Raw genomic sequence first — 17,797 nt, 5'->3', positions numbered from 1 at the left:
GCGCGTGTATGTAATGGCCGGTGATTTTAACGTGAAGAAAAGGAACGTGTGAACTCTTTGTTTATGAAGGAAACCTGTAATACTTCAATATAATGACTTCGTATATTTTTAGAGGCTATGCCGCCACAAAGGGGTTGATTTATTCCCAGAGAACAATAACCATCAAGAGGCTATCCACTTCGTATGTGTCTTGTAAATACCACTCCTCACCGGTGGGGTGTTACCAGAAAATCAATTGGTGGCGATTAAATTGTGCAAATGCTCCTAACTTTAGTTTTATGAATAATCGACAGGCATCCAAACTAAGACTACACACACAGAATTCACCATACGATGTGAACACTAAAGTGTCCAAGGATGTCATTTTGTTCAAATACGAGAACCCCAGATTTTTTAGGATTCTTAATGCGTTTGCTCTTTGTCAGTTTTTCTTTTGGAGCTACCTCAGCCATTTTTGTTTCACTAAACTTCGTGATGCTCCTGTCGAACGCAATGCTGAGGATCAACCGTTTTGGAGAAGAATAAACCTGGGAGAGAATAAATTCAAGAATTCTCTTGCTGTGTTTTGCTTCATCATAGGTTGGATAAAGGTGCAATCGAAAGACATTTTAAACGTTATTTTTAATTATTGTCACAATAATTGTTTTGTTCTTTTAGGTTACGGCATTTTATCAGCCAGTTGGATGTTCACTCTAAAGTCCGTGAGGTTCTTAATTTTAAGGAAGGGAGGAAAGAGCGTGTCCTTCGTTACTTATGGACCTCTAGGGACCAACCGAATTTTGACAGTCGGTTTAGAAAATGTGAGTATCATTATTTCTAACTACTTATCCTGGCACATATTGTAAACGTCTACCTATCTTGAAATATTTCCCCCGTTTCCAGGTTAGCGCAGCAGAAAGTCGTAACAGTGCAAGGGTACAGTTGCCAATCAAGGTTAAAGGCCACTTGATGTATTACATGCTTGACATGAGAGGTGAATTCAAGAATGCACGATTATTTGACAGCACAGCTGGTTTGAAACGTTTACTTTAACTTCTAGTTGTGGTCATTCGCGCAGATATGTAGTTTTAAAGTAAATGGTAAAAAGTAATTAAAAAAATCATTACATCATAGCATATTTTTTAAATCTCCGGTGACAGCAATTGTTTTGATTGTGATAATGACAAGTGTGCGTACGCCAAGTAAATATTACTATTGTTCTTTACCCTCCCCATCCAATCTTTTCTGTGAGTAATCAATGAAACATTAAGAAGTTTTATATACTGAAAACTATGTAACGTTGGAAATAATGTCATAGTATTTTCAAGAAGCCATAGAGTACCTTTTATTCAGATTATCGATTTAGTAATTGGAATTCTTCTCTAGAGAGGAATATTTAGTATGAAACTATTGTTTTATCTGGCCTAGACTGACCTCGGCGACTTAAATAGATATGCTGGGTTGAAGTCTCAGAAAGGCACGCAACTTTTAGCTCATCTAATTCAATCATGAACATTATTATTTGTCATATTGATGAGTGTAATTGAGTGAATATCACTTCAACCCCCTCCTCATAAATGGTCTGAAATGTTAGTCAAAGTATTTTTATCACCCTGTTGGAGATGCTGTAAGGATATCACCTCTGCTATGGGTAGCTCTGGGTTGGGAAGAAATGGCATTGGCCATTCTAAAAGTAAGTCAGAGATATTAATGTGCATGCCGCCACTTATTGTGCTGAAGGTTTGTTTCAATAGGCAAAAGTGAAGCTCATCTCAATCTTAGCCCTATGTGATGTAAGACGCACACATTTAGGGTGGAGATTTCAGTTCATTTTGTGGTTTCTAATTTTGGGAAGGGCAAACAAAGATGAAGTGCAAGGAGCAAGTAATGGGAAACATTGGTGCAATGGTATATCGGAGACTAAAGAGATTGGCAAGGAGCAGGATAGTTTGGACAGCTGCTAGAAATCAACTTGAATTGATGACCCTTGATGATGATGAAGTTTTGCTATCCAGAAAATCTTGAGCCTTGATTTCAGTTAAGGCTGTCCAAGCATCACTCTGAACTATTCTGTCAGTCCCAATGTTCTTAAGCTGTAACACACTGCCTTTTTATAATAAAAAAAATTTAATATCTTCTAGTTAGGGTGCTAAATCATTTGTTCAAATTTTTTTTAGCATTTTAGGGGGAAATATGTCTGTGGAGTGAATGATCCCTTTCACAATGCAAATCAGAGATTTATGTAAATCCTTCATGAATCTTCTTTTCTCAAAATGTGTTCTTTGTCATTGAATTCCTCTCCTTTTTCTTAAAAAATTCCTTTGTCTCCAATCAAAGTTCTGGTCATCACTTCAACCTTCCCTGGGGATGATTATTTTCAGTGAAACTCTTGACCTAATATCCTTCTCAATATGCATGCTCTTGTCCAAAATCTTTTCCAAATTCATACTGCACTCGCCCTCATTTAACTTATGCGTATTCCTGTGAGTGATATGTGCTTTCTAAATCCAACTAATACTCACCACCTTATTTTACAGTCTTCCATCAATGATCCTATGGACTATCCTCCTACATGAGAAATTTAACTCTTCCTCCTATCAAACTTGAAATATTTTGAAGGTAGTTTTGCACTAGATTAAGTCTTCTTGCGAAATTCATCCCTCATTTTGTTACCAAGTTATAAAAATTCTTCCTTTCAATTTTTGATAGTACATCCACACATTATTCCTCTTGCTTTGTCAATCTTCGTATTTTGAAGTATTTTTTATTTCCCAATATCTTGCATTTTTTATGCTATCTTCATCCATGCCACATTTCATACTATATTTTTGTGATCTAGCATAGGATATTTACTACTAAGGTCTACTTTTATGCCCTACACTGATATTTATTTGGGTTTCTCTGTGCAGATAACTGTTTTGTTGATAAATGAATTGTCTTTTCAAATTACACAAGTAGTTGATCACATTTTAGGCTTAAAGCTCTGAAAATTTATATAGCTGCTGGTATAGATCCTACCATATTTCCATGTTGACTCTAGATACAAATTTTTCGTGTAACTTGTACTTTTCTGTTAACTCCTATGTTTAGGATGCTGAATCTTAAGCGTCACCCTTGTAACCAATACCTATGTAATACTCTCCATACATAATATTTTTATTGTTTCTCCTGTATTTTTTAGTTATTTCAAGCTTTCCCCTATTGTTCCTATCCTGTTAGTGTAAATACCATGTGCTTATTCTTGGTATTCTTTTCTACTCATTCCATCAGAATCATCTACATTTCGTTATTAGTAGATGTTGAGCCTGTATCCTCCATATGCAGATGTTTTTTGGGATAATCAAGATAATTCTTGGATGGGTCCAGGGACTAAAGAATTTTAAACCCTTCGTAACACATCACTAACAAGCATTACAGTCGATTATTCTTCAACTCAACATACTTCCTACCTCCCTTCATTCCATCTGGCATGCCTATTCCTTTTCTGTCTCTACCCTGCTTCCCTTCTCGCACTGTCTTCAACATTCCATTATCTCCCAGTATATCATGTGAACAGATTTTTCCCATTCATTAAATTTCTCCCAACCCTCACAACCATGCCTAGAATTTCATTTGTTTCCCTTTCTGTTCATTTCACGTTTTTCATCTTCTTCCACAACCACATGTCAAAAGCCTCCTATTATTAGTTTGCCTTGGCGACTAAGTATGTTTCTGAACTATAAAATGTGATGCTCCAAATAATTTCGACTGTGAAGATGGCTTACATCCTTGACGTGGAAAAGGGTAATTCCACCATATCGCCAAGAAACAGCCTAGTGTTTGGCTACTGATCACAAGGCCTAGGTTTGATTCCCAGTGGCTTTGGACAACCTCACCCAAGCTGTGTTATTATTCAATTATCTTCCTGGAAAACCACAGGAGACAAAGGTAGAGAAACTGTACCCCTCCCATTCTTAGGTTTGAATTTCTAATACTTACGAGGTTTTTGTGCATAGTGAGCTCTACCTTCACCTATGAAACCAACATTTGGGCTGATAACTGTAGTTTTAGGTTACAAACATAACTGTGTTAATCAATTTCAAATTATTTTAACTCGTGAATGGTGAAAACTTCAATGATATGAGACAGAGATATTAACATTTTAGCGATGGCACATCATTTTAATAAGATAACAGTGCCAAGTGATTTTTAAGTGTAGTTGGAGCAATAAAACTTTCTAGACTTTCTTATCAGACTTGTTTAGAACAAGAATTACTTGCTAGGTGAGTGATACTTCACCCATGGCAAAACTTAGTTCACATCTCGTGGCAAAATGGTGTTTGCTCGTTATTGTTTTTTCTTGATATTTTGTTAATAAATAATGCCTGAAAGTAAGGTTGTCCAGCTTAATTAATAGCAGTCCAAATTAATATTTGCGTCCAAATCCAGTTTGATGAAATTTCAATCTTTCTTGTAAAAAACCTTTCATTATTCCCAAAAATTTAATTTAATTAATAAGCATTTGGAGTGACAAACCTCTGATCTAGATGGATGATAGAGACTAGTTATAGCCAATTGTAATTGCAAAAAAAATATAGCTAATTATTAATTTAATCTGTCATTCACACCACCAAATTGTCCACAATTAACCTGCACACAAGCTGTGGCTGGCCAAATGATCCTTACCTTTTTTTTAGGCTAAAAATTTATAATTTGTTATATTGTAAAAATTCAACATTGCATTTTCTTAGCTTCAGATTTTTTTATTTTAGAGAAATTTTAATACCATGGAATTTCATTGAACAGATGGTACGTTTTAATTTCCCACACTTCCATCAATATCAGGGACGATTTTCACAAAATTTTCATCAGTCAGTGAAATGAATGCTTCAGAAATTGTGCGAGGTTTTTTTGATTACCAACTTTATGACTTGAACATTGCACTAGAGCTCAAGCAGTTGTTGAGGCTGGCCTCATGGAATAAATTTGAATTTGTCGACTTTTACAATAATCTTAATCCCTTCTTGTATGCAACGAGGATGTTTAGTGGAAAGGTTTTGGCATAACTCACTTTGATATTGCTTCATTTGACTACTTTATCTGGCATAAGGCACTCTGCAGCTTAGAAGAATTATCGATGTAAACAAAACCAAATTTCAGATAATCCTTTTTATGTAATATATATTGCACCTTTTGGCAGCAGTTTTTCTTTGGGTGACTTGGTTTTAAATGTGAATTCGGTGACTTCATTTTCTGTATGACACCAGCCTACCTCAATGGATTAGGTGTAGAATGATTTTTATCTATTCCTTCAAATGTCAAAGAGTTCCACACACTGAAAAAACCCACATGTACAAGCATCTCCTTAATTCAGTGAACAGGGTTAAATCAGGTTGGCAATGGTTCAGTGAGATAATTTTTAGGGAATACAGAGAAATTAAATGGACAGGAAAGAAATATGACAAGAAACCAACTTCTATAAATAAAAATATGTATTTTCTTTATTAAATACTTATGTGAAAACTCTATATACATTATCTACACTACATTTTTTCTTTTAAGTCATCTATCAACAGATGAAAATAGGGATATCAGGTGGTTTCCTTTGCAAGATCATCCCTTGTTTCCGGCCTGTCTTCTTTATGCAAAACATGAGTGGCTTAAAAAAACCTACTAGTCCTTGTCAAAAGTTCAACAATCTTATTTGATTTGGAAGAAGACAGGCTTTAACAGCATCATTCAGGGTTCTTGCACTTGCAAATGTTAAGTACATCAATGCAAGCTTGGTACCAGCCAACATAATAAATAAAAAGGTGACTTCAGTGCAGAAAACCTAGACTTGCAGTTGTTACAAAGATTACATCGCAATAATACATTTAATAAAATATTGTTAAACATTAATTTTGTGAAAGACCAAAAGAAGTGAAATAATTTGTTAACCAAAGTGTATTTTTTCCCACATTAGCTTGAGATGTTCACCATTTTGAGCTTAATTTTTCATTCAGGAATTGACTATGCTTAACAATAATCCCAAGCAACACAAATATCTATCAAATATATGTATCAAGCGGGGCCACAATTTCAAACTATGATTATGTGGAATGTTTCATTATGCAACACTATAAATTGCTATGGATGCCACCAAATTAATTCCAAAGCAATGAAATGAGCCCCAATCACTGAAAGCCAGTTATTTATTTTATGCCAAGTAGATAGAAACATATGAAATGAGAGGAATCTATATAAATTTCACTAACATTTGCAAAATATTTCAATGAAAATATCTACTTGAACAAACTCATTGAATAAAGAAATTTCTTCATAGTCCTAGAGAGATTTTAAAAGTCATTAGATTTTGCATACCTTTGAATAAGAAATTAAAGAATATTGGTATAAGAAAGAATGTAGACTGTAAATCCTGAGGTCCTAGGATCTCTGATAACCATCCTACTGCTGAAGGATATGTATTCGCTGAATAAAAACGTACTTGGAATTTTCTTCTCCACTTAATAAAAATGAATTTCTCACTTTTTCATGAAACACCATCAGTTCACATGACAGAGCTTCTTTGTCATTGCAGGCTAGGATAAAAACCAAACTTAATATTGCAGCCTTCTCTTGAAAACACTGGGAAAAATCTTGCTGGATGTAAGCAATAAGAAATTAAAAAGTAAGAATTTCCGAGTATAATATTTCAAGCTTTAAGATTAATATCCAGTTTATCTCAGCAATTTTCATTAATATCATCACAGCCATGATCAAACAGAATCATCTGGAAGAGAATTATGAAAGGAATTCAAATCATTTCACATTACTAATTATTAGATTGCTATAGTATCAAAGCAAAGGGCCAATGTTAAGTATTTTTTATAGGTGAAGAAAAATTTTTAACAATAATTAAGTCATTAAAGGTGAATCCATACCCAAAACCACTTGGTGCATAGAATTTTGAAGAGCAAAGTTTTACTGTATAAATGCTAAATCAATTTCACAAAACATAAGGTGCATATTCAATGCTATGACATATTTAGTGCCTTGCTAGAAGTTAAAGAATTATCCAAATCAGATAATAGTGATTTTGGATCATAAGAGTATGTGGGATGATTTCAGATAACAGATACAAAGCAATTGACATCTTCATCATATAAAAAAAAAATGTATATAGATGTAATTGGAGACTGGTTGGTATTACTAATATGCTTGATGACGATGAATTGAAAAGGTTAAATTGAACCTTAAGTTGAATATGTTTCTATTGATGAGACCATAACACTCCTTAAACCAGGGTTATAATGAAAACACATTAATAAACCAACAAGAAACGGATATAAATGGCTCACCATCATATGCATGTACCAAAACAATTTTGTTTCCAATGAACAGTATTTATAATGTTAGCAGTAACGTGGATCAACCCCCTTCCCTAGTCAAAATTTAAGTTCAGCCAAGCATCACAGGTTTATATACACTACAGTGCTCATCATTATTCAAACATGTCTGTCATGTACTCTATGCTTGTGCCACAAGGAGAGTTGAAATTTGATGCACATGGACCCAACAGGGATTCCTCACTCATGACCATACAATCGCATATACATGTCCAAACATACATGAGAATGTGTCTCACTCCCCCATTTACAAATAAATGTTTTGGCATCAAAGTAGTCCTCATTAGTCACATCAGAAACATGTGAACTTAAACTGGAAATTGCGTCACTGTGTCCCTGACTGCAAGTTCAAAGCAGCTTGGATGACAATTTAGTGCTTTTCTCCTCACTAAAAGTAATCCTATGGTGTTTCATTTGAACTTTAAACTTAGCCAATGAACATCTCTTAAGACTTTAAAGTAATAATACTCACCATGATACCACCACTTCGTTTTCTTTGGATTTTTATTGCACGTCTTAACATAGAGGGTATTATCTGCAGGCCTTTTCTGGAAAAAATAATGTCAATATATATAAAGACCATAAATATAAATTAAAATAAAATTTACACATTGTATAAACATAATACAGTTGGGCACATAAACAATCACTTTACAATCTGATTTGATGCCATAATGCTTGTGAAGAAAATTATCCCAATCTGAAAGGTGATTACTGTTCATGAAGCAACTTATTAATTAAAATTGGCATTATATATAAGGAATAGTCAAGAAAATCACGCCCAGAGAATGACTTCCAATTCACTAATGGCGTAACTCAAGCATACGAAATGGATTTTATGCTGATGGCCATAGCAAGGTAAATGGGAATATGATCAAATTGGACGATAAGCAAATCCAGGAAGGAGGTATTATTCACTCCTGTTTTGTCTTTAATGTTTGTCTTAATTTTCTCTCAAATGAAAATTTAACAAGTAGTATCATATTGGCCTGAATATGGTGCAATCATTTTTCTTCAGCGTACGCCTGTTTAAGTCACACCTGCACTAAATTTGAGTAGTAGTATTAGTTTGGAGGGGAGGCGACTGACAACTGAGGTCATTTGTGCCATAGGGAATGGACAGGAAAGGATGAAGGGTGGAGAGAAACCCGGCGTGGGCATTAGCCTACTCTTTACGAAAGGTGCCAAGGGGTCTGCAGTTTAACGTCCCATCCGACGGACGGCGCACTCACTCAAAGTGCCCTCCACAAAGCACCTCAAGTAGGGATGCCACTGAAAAATATTCAACACCGCCAGGATTTGAACCTGCACCCTCTGGGTGGGAAGCCAGTACGTTAGCCCCCGCACCATCTCGATCCCCCTATATTTGAGTACTTGTAACTTCAATAACAGAAATATGTTAAGGGTAGAAAAGGCTTAACTATGACATAATTGCTGTCTCGCCAGTTTTGCTTTCATAAGCATAAGTTCTTGCCATTTCGGTAAATAGCTTTCATGCCAGTTTTTTTTTCATTTTGCAGACATTTTCCCTCTATTTATTTAATAGTGGTTAAAGAAAAAAACTGATTATGTAAAGAAAAAGGCTTCTTCCAAATCCCAAGTGAACAAAGGAATTAGATGAAGTTATACTAAGAACTTTATAATACTCTTATTAGCTAAAGAAGCAAGAAAAACTAACGATATTCAAGCTTTAAAGAAGCTTGGTGTTGCAGAAGAAACTATATATATTATATTTTACAGTAAAATCATTTAGATAGATTCAAATGTGTTAATTCAACCAGGGAAGCATTTTGAGGACTTACAAAAGGTCAATCTGAAGTCATTAAAAATCACATCCAGGATTTTGTGAGGGAAAACCGAGGCAAGGCTTTTCCAATGAGTCAAGAAGATACACCGATCAAAGCTTAAGAAGTATCAAGGGAATTTAAGAATTCATGCAGTAATTACATAGCAAGCATCGTTTGATGCGCATAGAATGATGATAGGAAGAGAAGGACTTTCTCTTTCATGCCAAACTTCCCTAGTTGAACATTTTAACAATGACTGTGCTGAGAAGTTGATGGCATACCAGAGGTACATTTTAAGCATGCACATAAAGCACACCTACCCCCTTGGGCAGATGGGATGTGCCAATCAAATTCCACATTGTTTTGACAAGCGATAAAATGTCACCGCAATTACTTAAGGTGCTAAATAAGTGTTGATAAAAAGTACTGGCAATGAAAAGCTAGAATCACCATAATGCCTGCGGTCACTACTGACTCCATCTGTAATTTTAGAGTGTAAAACATTGCTCAAGGAAAGTTTATCATCAGGAGTGAGTCATCCAGGAGAAGGGGCGGAAGAAGAAAAGGCTTATGCTACATCAGCTGAACATAGTCTGGAGTGGGCGACAGGGTGCATCACTATCATGTGTTGGAGGGGAATACTCATACTCAGAGTTCAAGGGATACCTGACTGAAAACCATGATTTTAATCTTTCGGGAAAGATTAAGAAATCATCAGTCACTGTACTAGTGAAGAGAATCAAAACAGCCTGGCACAAAATCACCACCGAATCTACTGAGTACAAATTAAAGAAATACATGGTGTATATCCTATAGCATTGATGATAGTGAAAACAATGTTTTGTGGGATTATGAGCATGTCGGAAATGACACGATTTCTGTTTCAATAGCTTTAAAATTAAAAATTGGTTTCAGAACCTTAAAAAACTTCTACTAGTAGGGCCTGCATGAACTATAGGTTTAGGGAAAATTATAATGGCTAGGAAGAGAAAACTACGAGCTTTTTCTTTCCCATATTAAACTTGAAAATAGTTAAGGTCACACTATATTCCGGCCAATACGGCACTTAAAAAAGCATTTCAGGCAAGAAAATTAGAGGGGAGCATCACTTTGGCTTCAAAACGAACTATGCTACGAGCTTTTCATGAAAACATGTTAATAAAAATGTCTTCACAGAATTATCGGACATGAATCCCCAATGAAATCATAGTTTTCACCCACTTTCAATTTCCAAAACATTTGAGGGATACACTCAGAGAGAGTCATACTTTCCATTATGGTTTTTTCTTTCTTCTCCTTGGACCTGAGAAAAACCCACACCTCTATTGCTCATGCCTGCTATTTAACAGAGGAGTTCAGCAAACTTCATTGTTAAATGCCAACACAAACATTTTCGAATTTAGTGGTGTTATATGAAACACATTAAAGAGGTAGCACCAAGAAAAGTTTTCAGGATTGCATGTAAATCATGCATATATTTTGTTTGAAAAAGAATTGAATTCACATTTGGTATAATAACTACAGATCAACATATGACTGGATGCTCTTAAAAAATATTGTGTTCTAGGAGAAAAAACTATGAACATAAGTAGTCTCAAACTTGTATAAATATGACTATAACTTTTACCAAGTTTGACATCATTTTGGTCCGACAATCGTAAATTAAAAGAAAAGTGTGAGGGGCATTTATTTTCACACTTATACTTATATCAATGTCACCTAAAATTGAGGTAAAAATTAACTGATCTTATTTTCTGCGTGAATATTTGGCCTCATTCAGCCTCTACAGTAGTTTTCTGAGTGATTAATATTATTGATTAGTGATCATTTAAATCTACTAACACACACACAAAAGACATGCAGAAAAGAAATATCACCAAACAATGGTAACCTATCAATCAATCCTTCCTTTATGGTGCCAAGTGGTTAATTGAAATCAACATGATCTTACTTTATCATGCAGGAAGGCTAAAGATGAATTAGACACGAGGCTTAAAAATCAGAAAGAACTTACATGTATGGAATACTTTGCTACAGATGCGAGGCATTGATAGTCACAGAGGCAGAGAAAATAAAATAAGATTGATACCGTCACAGAAGAATGTTGAACAAATATACCTGAGTATTAACAGAAGTTCATCAAAGGGTGAAGATGGATTCCTAAGTGAAAAATTGGTAATAAGAAAAGAAAACAATGAGATGGATGAGGTCAAAGGTGAAATGATTCTTAAAAGATGAAAGCAGAACCAGAGAATGGGCAACTCATGCTTTAGGGCTGCATATGCTTCAAAGAGAAAAAAAACCCTGATGAAAAATCTAATCACATTTGTGGGCTGGATTAAGGTTTAAGGCTACAATTCTATTCACTGCTTCTCTTGTTTAGTGGATAGCAAGCTGATCCGGCAAACTTTACCTTCTGGGATACAACGAAAAGTTCCATTTTGCTTAAATTACCACTTCTCCTCCATGCATAATTTCTTTCTCTTGGGAAATCTTTAACCGCAAGTATTTAGAGAATAACAGTAATTGTTCATATCTTTAATATTTTCTGAACCAATGCTGGAGAAAATAATTTCGGATCGAGACAATCAGTAGAAATCACCTATTAATTAATGCCTACAGTGGATATTACATACTTTTCTGTTTCGACAATCACGCAAGTGAATCACTTTTTTTCCAAACCTTCAAACATATCATGAATTGTTAATAACAATCATAATTATTGACTGTCAAGCAGAAATTAAGCTTTTGGAGCAATGTGACAGAGGTCAACCCTTAGGGTGTTAGATTATTTAAGTTCCCATAACCTATCCAGGCATTTTTGAAGGCCAATGATGTTTCATTTCAACTTGCTTTTGATTCCTGAAGAACATCATTTGGACATTATGGGCTAAAATGGTTTCCACCCTGCCTGACAAACGACACTGTAAATAATCAAGTACACAAAATTGGAGCATCTTTATGGAAACTGTATGGAGGCATGCCAAATACTACTGGAATATGACCACTACAAGAGGAGTATTGAAATTGCAAGTAATTTTATTATCAAGGATAATCTAAAGTACCTTACTTAGGAAGGCATTGCGATGAAAGTTTTATAATTGCTCTTAAAATTAGTTTCAATACGTTTGAGGAAAATCATGATCAAATGCTCACCAAAGAGAGCCATAAATGTTGTGTTGAAATAGTATTTGTCGACTTAATAAATTAAGATAAGGTCCCCCTACATATACCCACTGCATGAGTCACCCCTTAGTCAAGGAAGGGGAGGAACTGTGGAAGAAGACCAATAATGAACTATGTGAAGCAGTTCCTGAAAGAATGACATTAGCAACTAGGAAGACATCAGCTGTGTATCAGATAGATGTGAAAGTCTCTAAAACCAAGGCTTCACTTGAACAAGCATAATTATTATGAGCCCACTTATTCAATACTGATTTATAATAACTGAATTACCTTTTCTTTACAGCTACTGAGCATTGATACTATACTCAAACATACAGATTGGACGGAAAGGGCAGGAGACCAATCCTCAGTTAGGATTGACAGGCAGATATGTCCATTACTGTAAACATGTGGATGGATAGGAATATTTCCCCCAATGAATGTCACCTGCAACAAAAATGCAAACAAATAAAATAGCTAAACCACCAAAGAACCTCCAAGCTTTAGATGGGCTAATTTTTTCATTAGCTCTGGTAATTTTGGAACCACTTCAATGCTACACACACTAATTCCACATCATCATAGTTATCCAATTGATAGTTTAATACTTCAATAGTCTCGAAAGTGCTTTTGTAAATTAACATGCCACTTACTGTAATATTCCCTTTATTAAGTCCTCCCTAATCATGATAACACTAACTGCACTATCAGTGGATTTATTTTTTCTGATCCCAGACAGGTTTTCATATCAGTTGAAGCAGGGAGTGTCAGGAAGCCACCCCCAATATTTTGAAACAAAAAAATTATGGTGCTTGCTTCTGCCAAAGAAAATAATTTTTCCAAAAGGATGTAGAGGTCAAATATTTTGCTAAAAATCTACAGCGCTTAGCAAAATTGGCAAAAAATTACACCATTTACTAAAATTGTTTTGTTGGAGATTGAAAATTCTCAGAAAAAATTAGGACATCATTAGCTTCAGTCTTTTTTGCTTGAAAGCCCAATTAATGCCAATACTTCAACTCCTCAAAATGCATGAGGGAAGGTTGTACACCAAGTTTTCCTCTACAACAGGGTGAATGGAGCAGTTGACTCAAGTCAATCTTCTAGGCATTGTAGATATTAATGTCCCAACATGGAAAACAAGACATACACCACTCTTTCGAGGCCAATTCAAAAGGGTGGAGGTTAAAAAGTTTAACAATTGACATGGAGTCTACAATTGGCAAATGAGTTTTTAGATTATAATAGTCATGACTTAAATTTTTAAGGAATTATTGAAAAAATTGAATGCATATTTTTTTATCCGTTTACATTTTAGAGGAGGAAGTAATTTTTGTGGTATTTGTATTGTAAAACCTTTCTATTTTATTATTAACGTTGTTTCTATTACATAAAAATTTCATTGAAGTTATCTCTAAGTTTCAAATAAATTATTATCATTATTATATCAAACTTAACTTAGTATAAAGTAAACTCATGATGATAAGAATATCTGGCACTTTCTACACAAAGGCTGACAGCAATTTCTATACTTATATGTTATATTTGATCATGTGAATGTGTCAAAATGATTATGGTCAGAATAAATGTGTGAAAAATACCAAATAATATTTTCATCATAATGCACATGCTGCTATATAATTCATTTACCTCAGGGGAATCAAATGGATATTTAGACCCAAATTTGAACTGCAACTGGAACTTTTCACCTTCGTACAATGTTCCAGCCGCTCCTTCCATATGAACGATCCATCTGTGAAAATATTCAACAGCTCAACATAAAATCATTATACATGCATTCACACCCAATTATTAATCACCACCAGACATAAAACATATAGAAATGGAACTCACAAAGAGAGATCCTGCCCAGTAAGATCAGAATCGACAGTTACACCTGGAGGTGGTTCCTTAATCAAAGACATCAACTCCTTCTGTAGCCGCCTCTGAAGTACATTACAAAGACCACAGTTTTTTAATTATAAGACAATACTGCAATATTTTGAAATTTGCACTGCATGCGATAACATAAACATGAGTAACATTTAGATGAGAGTGAAAGAGTTGCAACCAGAACTTTCCTGTTGGCTCTTGTGTATTTTCAGCTGTCTATGTAATGAGAACCATTGATTGACATGCGAATATCTTTCACTGAATTTGATATATCAGACAGTCGGTGATTTTAGTGGGGAAAGGCAAACCATTGACATATGAATATCATTTACTGAATTTGATAAATCAGACAGTCGGTGATTTTAGTGGGGAAAGGCTTTAATTAAAAAAACCTGATTGGGAGCTCATAGGGGCATGTTGGATTTGCACCTATGAGAAATGATGGAAGAAGTTGATTACCATCAATTGCTACGTAATTTGTTGGCATTCGTTCATCTAATACTGTATAAAATCCCTCATAATTTCGAAAACATTTTCAAAATTACAGGCACATAGCGGGAAGGACCCATACCCATCTGTGACAAGATATCCTTTAACAGGCAAATAAAGAAAAGGAGAAAGGGGCTTTCAAATAAATAATTGCAGTAAGCTATTACTTTACCACAGCTAGGACTTAAAATAAAAGCATTCTATTAATCCACCAATAAAACAACTACTTCACTCAGGGTGAGAATTACCTATCAACATCTTTGTCATCAAATTATCATTTATGTGCCAGGCTAATATCATAAGCAACATTTGTACCGCGTCTAAGTTTCAATTCTCAAATTTTTACTTTTATTGCTATCGCGAATTTAACATTGTGAAAAATTTCACATCTTTAAGCAAAATTGTGAGTATCAATATCTTGGATTTCTTCCAAGATTGGGGTGTCATAAAACACATCAAACAAACGAGGAAGTACTTGGTATGGTGGGCGAAGAGAAGGGTTTGTTGGGAGAAATCCTATGGAGGCAGGAAAAGTGGATGAAGGGCGTATTGATCGGCAGTGGGATGCTGAAGACTGTAATAGAAGGGAGAATGTTAGGCAAACGAGGAAAGGAACAGGATAGGGATGTTGGACGGGATGAAGGGAGGAAGAAAGTACTCAGAGATGAAGAGGGACTTGATGTAGAGTATGATGGATTTTGTGTTTTGTTAGGAGTAATAAAATGTTTGTTTGGTAGTTGTGTCCATCCAAAAACCTACCTTAACCGGTAGATTACCTTAAAAAAAACACATATCATTCTGAATATAGAATTTAGCACATGAAACCAATGGCTGTAAGTTTTCCTGTTAATTTTTGCACATCATGTCAGAGAAATCTTTTGGGAAGTAGAACCCTAGAAAAAAATACGATTAGACAATTTTCGACTGATCTATAACTATCGATCATTTTTTTCTGAATAAAAAGATAAATGAAAGTATGGCCCAGAGGAGACCCAAATTTTAAACTTGCAATTGGGAATTTGAACTTCTATAAATTAAAATCAAAATTAATTAAACTGATAGACTACAGATTTAACTACTAAGCTGAAAATCAACATTTTCAGCTTAGTAGTATGTCTACAAATTATATGAAAAAATGTTTGAAATTATATTTTTTAGTCATATAATGCATGTATTAGAAAATTCTGTTGATCTCATTTGTTTTTGAGCTCTGTTTATACTTTTGAAGATTTTCCTTCACTTTTCAATAAGTTTCAAATGTAAATCCTAAATTAACATCATTTGTATCCAAACACTAAATGGTGTAGTGTTTCAACTAGCCATTTAGTGTTTGTGACTGTTTAATTAGAACAGGTCTCTGTTGAACTACAAATAAAATATTTTGTTTAAATAATAAGAAACAGCTTATAATGGGGAATGAGACTTCGCTGATACTCTTTTGAAATATACAACAGGCCAAACAAATGCCTTAAATAGATCATAAAAATTATAAACTGTTCCCATTCTCTTAATTGGCATCTGAAAATAATGCCAAGGCATTTTCCAAAAAATCTGCGGAATGCCTGTCCTAAATAATAATGAATTTGCGCAAAAGCTTTAATACATTTCTATTAATTCAATATGGCGTATTATTCTAATCCATTAACCCAGTTATTCACTTTATTAGCCATTCTCTCCAAACTAAAAAAATATGGAATTCAGCCCCGTTTGCTTCCTTCACATCGGCAATTAGAGATCCCCTATTGTCATTCGATCCCATTCTCTAGCGCAAATTATTTTAAGTCAAACTTGATTGCGAAAAGGCCGTACCTCTCGTCGCGAATTATCCAGGCAAGGTTTAGTCTCCGCCGGTTTCATCTTATTGGCTTTGAGGACAAAAAGGAATGTTTCCAAATCAGCTTGACATTTTCACACATTTCTTGGGGTCGAAAAGTCACTACTTCACTATAAAGCCGATACATGCGATGACACCTTCGGCCGAAGACGTATCAATTCAAAAAACTACCGGTGTAGAGGGAAGGGGAGGATTTGAGGAACGGATCAATTCTTTGAAGGACTTGCGACCCACTTGACCGACTGACGTCTACAGTCTCGCGATGTTGCCTTCTTGAGTTAAGAAGTTAACTTCGCGATAAATCCCCTTCTTGGAGCACCCTAAGAACATCACACTGCCCGACTCCATAATGGAATCGATCCAACAATTACGACTCTTCCCAAAGGAGTTTAATCATACCTGGACGCTATAATTAAATATATCCGAGTTATTCTAGCGAATTATCGAAAGCTTCCATAATATATTTCAACTTAAGAGCGCAATCGTTCACAACAATACCCATATAATTAAACAATCGGCTCTTCAAAATGCAAATTGTTAATGTGTCAAAATATTTTGAAACAAGTTAAACCATGGGGGGCCATTGAAAGGGTCAAATTTAATTTGAAAAGGACAACAAGTGAGTACAAGACTTAAAACATTTTTCACGTTCCTGAGTGGCACATTAAATAACATCATATACTAAAGTGAAGCATGGCTTGCGAATGTAACAAAGGTATCATATACTTGTTGGAAGATGAAGATGTCAACATTTTGGCGTTAAACCGTCAATAAAGTAGCTAATAGAGAAATGATCCCTTTTTAAATAACACCCGAAATCCTTGAGACTTCAAAGGTTGCATTTCCACGTAAAAATAAATAGTTAAGTTAAACATATTCTCCCCACGCTATATGTATCAAAAACAGAATCAGTATGTGTCATTTTATTAATTTACATAAATTTAAGATATTCTGCTGAATTGCTATGGCACAGATGGTTTGCAAATCATTGCTCCTTTGTTTAAAGAGAAGTTAAGACGATTTATCGTTCAGAAAACATACCTAGGGACCTTATTACCTTAATAATTAAAACATTTATATTTTATGCGCATCATGCATTCATGGTAACGGGTATTATTAAATTTCACGAAACGCCTAAAAAGTAATGCGGTGTATTATTATTTACCTGAGACGGTGCCATAGAAGACATCTTTACATCAGGGATACCATATAACGATTCTATCCATCGATTGTGTTGAGTCGAGGATTCTATCGATCATAATCGAACGTTAACTAGTCCGTCC

General features: G+C 34.8%; 2 protein-coding genes across 3 annotated transcripts; one reads left to right on the top strand and one right to left on the bottom strand.

Moving 5' to 3' along the window:
* Positions 1 to 10: 10 nt before the first annotated feature.
* On the top strand, positions 11 to 2,592 carry LOC139696333 (transmembrane protein 223). Its single transcript, XM_071595052.1, has 3 exons — positions 11 to 579; positions 658 to 800; positions 883 to 2,592. Exons 1-3 carry the CDS (start codon positions 93 to 95, stop codon positions 1,030 to 1,032), a joined length of 780 nt encoding a protein of 259 aa, XP_071451153.1. The 5' UTR covers positions 11 to 92; the 3' UTR covers positions 1,033 to 2,592.
* A 2,849-nt stretch (positions 2,593 to 5,441) lies between these two features.
* LOC139696963 (ubiquitin-conjugating enzyme E2 W) lies at positions 5,442 to 17,785 on the bottom strand. 2 transcript variants are annotated; one of them, XM_071595870.1, is made up of 6 exons: positions 17,680 to 17,785; positions 14,153 to 14,244; positions 13,949 to 14,051; positions 12,590 to 12,745; positions 7,819 to 7,894; positions 5,442 to 6,730 (listed from the first exon to the last, which is right to left on the bottom strand). In XM_071595870.1, the coding sequence occupies exons 1-6, from the start codon at positions 17,701 to 17,703 to the stop codon at positions 6,717 to 6,719; spliced, it is 465 nt and encodes a 154-aa protein (XP_071451971.1). In that variant the 5' UTR covers positions 17,704 to 17,785; the 3' UTR covers positions 5,442 to 6,716. The 2 variants fall into 2 exon arrangements, with proteins under 2 accessions (XP_071451971.1, XP_071451970.1); XM_071595869.1 differs by lacking the exon at positions 17,680 to 17,785 and adding an exon at positions 16,490 to 16,843.
* Between the last annotated feature and the right edge of the window lie 12 nt (positions 17,786 to 17,797).

This window comes from Hetaerina americana, unplaced genomic scaffold (genome assembly GCF_022747635.1).
Source record: "Hetaerina americana unplaced genomic scaffold, ioHetAmer1.1.p SCAF_7, whole genome shotgun sequence".
NCBI lineage: Eukaryota > Metazoa > Arthropoda > Insecta > Odonata > Calopterygidae > Hetaerina > Hetaerina americana.
Note: the sequence above shows the minus strand (reverse complement) of the source record. Positions and strands in the feature narration are given on the sequence as shown.